This window comes from Neofelis nebulosa, chromosome X (genome assembly GCF_028018385.1).
Source record: "Neofelis nebulosa isolate mNeoNeb1 chromosome X, mNeoNeb1.pri, whole genome shotgun sequence".
Classification (NCBI taxonomy): Eukaryota; Metazoa; Chordata; class Mammalia; order Carnivora; family Felidae; genus Neofelis; species Neofelis nebulosa.
In genome coordinates this window covers 111,475,568-111,478,745 of record NC_080800.1, presented here as the reverse complement: position 1 = coordinate 111,478,745, position 3,178 = coordinate 111,475,568, and the positions used below count along the sequence as shown (strand labels likewise).

The 3,178-nt window shown below is 58.6% G+C and overlaps 1 protein-coding gene across 1 annotated transcript; it reads right to left on the bottom strand.

Annotated features, from left to right (window-relative positions):
* Positions 1 to 1,612: 1,612 nt before the first annotated feature.
* RTL8C (retrotransposon Gag like 8C) lies at positions 1,613 to 2,934 on the bottom strand. Its single transcript, XM_058713034.1, has one exon. It carries the CDS (start codon positions 2,886 to 2,888, stop codon positions 2,547 to 2,549), a length of 342 nt encoding a protein of 113 aa, XP_058569017.1. The 5' UTR covers positions 2,889 to 2,934; the 3' UTR covers positions 1,613 to 2,546.
* Between the last annotated feature and the right edge of the window lie 244 nt (positions 2,935 to 3,178).

The window sequence follows — 3,178 nt, the reverse complement described above, 5'->3', positions numbered from 1 at the left end:
CTTCCTATTTAAAGGGTGGTGAATTACCTTGCACCTTCTACTGATTTCAGAGTGAAATGACATACATGATCTAGAATAAAAGAAGCCATGTGGACAGAACAGGGCAGGGATTTTTTCTCTTGAAAACTCTGATATGAACATGGAATCAGTTATTGGTTGAATTGTCTCCCCACAAATGGTGTGTAGTAATTCTCACCCCCAGTACCTTGGAACATGGCCTTATGTACAGATAGAGTCTTTGCAGAGGTAACCAAGTTACATCAGGTCATTAGGGCAGGCACTAATCTATCATGATTGGTTTCTTTATAAAAAGGGGAAATTTAAAGAGACAGATGCACACAGAGGGAGGATAATATGAAGAGTCTTAGGGAGAGGGCAGCCATCTATCATGCAAGGAGAGAAGCCTGGAACAGAGCCTTCCCTTACAGGCCTCAAAAGGAACCGACTTCTCCGCGCCTAGGTGGCTCAGTAGGTTAAGAGTCTGACTCTTGATTTCAGTTCAGGTCATGATCTCACGGGTTTGTGAGTTCAGGCCTTGCCTCTGGCTCAGCACTAACAACATGGAGCCTGCTTGGGACTCTCTCTCTCTCTCTCTCTCTCTCTCTCTCTGCCCCTCCCCTTTAAATTTATTTCAAGTTTAAATAAAGTTTAAAAAAAGGAACTGACTTTGTTCACAACATGATTTTCAACTTCTAGCCTTCAGAACTGTCAGACAAGCAATTACTGATCTTTAAGACTCCCAGGTTGTGGTGCTTTGCTATGGCCACATAGGCAAAATAATACACAACCATATATGTAATTTTTCTTGCTGGAATGCAACTTCTTTGGGTTGAAAATCTATTGGAATTTTACAGATTCCCGAATCAGAAATGAGGCAGAGCTGACTGAGTGCTCCTCTATAAGCCCACCTTTTATCTGACTCTATCAGGATATTTAACCTTCCCAGCCATAGACCAGGTAGCAGAGGCTATTGTCCGCACAGACTTCAGAGGTTAGCATACAGAGAAACAGTAAGAAGTAATGTCTTTGTTCCTATTCTGCCCTTCAGAGAAACTTAGAATTTTATTGTCCTGAGGCTCCTCAACCAGGTTTGTATTCAACGAACAATGCCACTTGTGCATTCCCTTCTCTACCACTCACCCAGTCAAGGCTTTGTAAATGTAAGTGCTTTTTCTAAAGAACCTGTCATTCTGCTGATTCCCTGAATAATGAATTAAATACAGTTTGACAGGTGTTCAGCAACAAATGTGTGGGATTCACGATCTGCCACAAAAAGGTGTTGTGCTTTCAAGCAGCATTCTGGAAATGAGGAATTCTTTTCCAGAAGCCTCCTAGTCGACTTTTCCTGCTATCGCCTTGGCCAAACTCAGATCGAGGTCCATTTCCTAAGGGGCACGCAGCCGACTGGATTGGACGAGGCAGCCTCTGGGCCCCAACGGCCACCGGTGGGGTGCCCATCCCCGGGACCAGCACAGGACCGTCGGCTCGCTTGCATCATGCAGGACTCGACGTCGGCCACAGAATGACAGGGGACACACATGCCTGCTCAACGGGCCACGGACCCCACGCACTGGACCAGGGAGGGAGAGGTGCCACACTCATGGAGACTCAATTTCTTTTGCACAGCGTCTGACATTTATTGAAAAGAAGGAAAAGACGTTTGTCCAGGTAGTGTAGAAGAGCTGGGCAGAGTGCAGGGCTTAATTACTGTGTTGAACAAAAGGCACACGTCAGAGAGACAGCTGCGAATTGAGAAGAGAACCGGATTGTGGGCAAAACTAACAGGTCCACAGGAGGAAACGAGTGACTGGATTTGGCTGCCAGGCACCCCTGGGACCCGGCGGCCATCTGGCAGGAGCAGAAGAGGTCTCCGGGAGGTGGGAGGGAGTGGGTCCCGCTGCAGCTGAGAGGCTGGCCCGGCCCTCCAGCCGGGGCGCGGTGGGTGGCGAGCTGCTGGAATCGCTGGCCAGAGGCCAGGGGCCAGGGGCCAGGAGCCAGGGGCCAGGGGCCAGGGGCCAGGGGCCAGGGGCCGTGGCCAGCTCAGACGCTTGTCGGCTGAGTCCAGATGGCCGCGGGCCGCAGTGTGTCGGCGGTGTGCGCTGGGTGGCGACGGCGGCCCGGCCTCAGCGCGGGTCTCCGCGCGCGGCGCCGCAGGCCTGGCGGTCAGTCTGGCGGAGGCGGCCCGCAGCGGCCGGGCTGTGGGTGGTCTGTCCGGCGTGCAACGGGAGCCCGGCCCGCAGCTGGAGCGCCGGCCCGAGGCCAAGTGTGCTGCGCGGGAGGGGCCCGGCTGGCCGCAGGGGGCGGCGGCGCGCTCCCGAGCGGGGCCCGGCGGCGGCAGCGGGGACCTGGAGCGCTATTCCTGGAACAAAGGCAAGCACTACGCGGGAGGGGACAGCAGCGCGGGGGAGAGCGCGGCCGCTCGATCGCGGCGAGGGGGAGGGAGGGCGAGGCGCGGCGAGGCGCCGCCCGCGGCCATCTGCGCGGCGGCGACGGGCGCAGCGCACCCTCCCCCGAGCACCCGCCCCCAGGCCCGAGGGGCTCCCGGCCTAGAAGTCCTCGTCCTCCACCCAGCCAAACACCCGCTTCATCTCGGCCAGGAAGCCCCGGTAATCATTGAGGAGGGGGCTCTCCTTCCTGATGTAGGGGATCACCCACTGCAGGGCCGGCCCCGTGAGGCGGGTGATGAGGAACGTCACCTTCAGGGCATCGCTGGAGAACAGGGTCTCGTCCACTAACATGTAGGCGCCCGTCTGCACGATGAACTCCGGGAGGCGGTCGGTGTCGCCGTCAAAAGTCTCGGGGAAGGGAATCGGGTTCCTCCACCGCCGCGTCTGGGGCCGCAGGGGCAGGGCCAGGAGGGCCTTGATCAGCTGCACTCGGCCGTCCATCGCGCCGCGCTCGCGCTCGCGCTCGCGCTGGTTGGGCTGGGCTGAGCTGGGCTGTGCGGGGCGGGGCGGGGCTGTGCGGGGCGGGGTGGGGCTGTGCTGGGTGGGGAGGCGTGGCGGGAAGTGCGTGTGCGCGGAGGCGGGCCCGGGCCCGGGGGCGGGGCCAGGGCGGGACTGGCGCCGGCTCCGCCCACGAGGCCGGGTGGTCGCCAGGGCGCAGGCGTGACGGAGCGGTGGGTGCCCTAGGGCGCGAGCGCACCGGGTGGGTCGGGCCTAAAGGCCGCTCGGGGAGG

Coding starts and splice junctions, on each gene's coding strand:
- RTL8C (XM_058713034.1), bottom strand. CDS start 2,888: ATGGACGGCCGAGTGCAGCTGATCAAGGCCCTCCTGGCCCTGCCCCTG.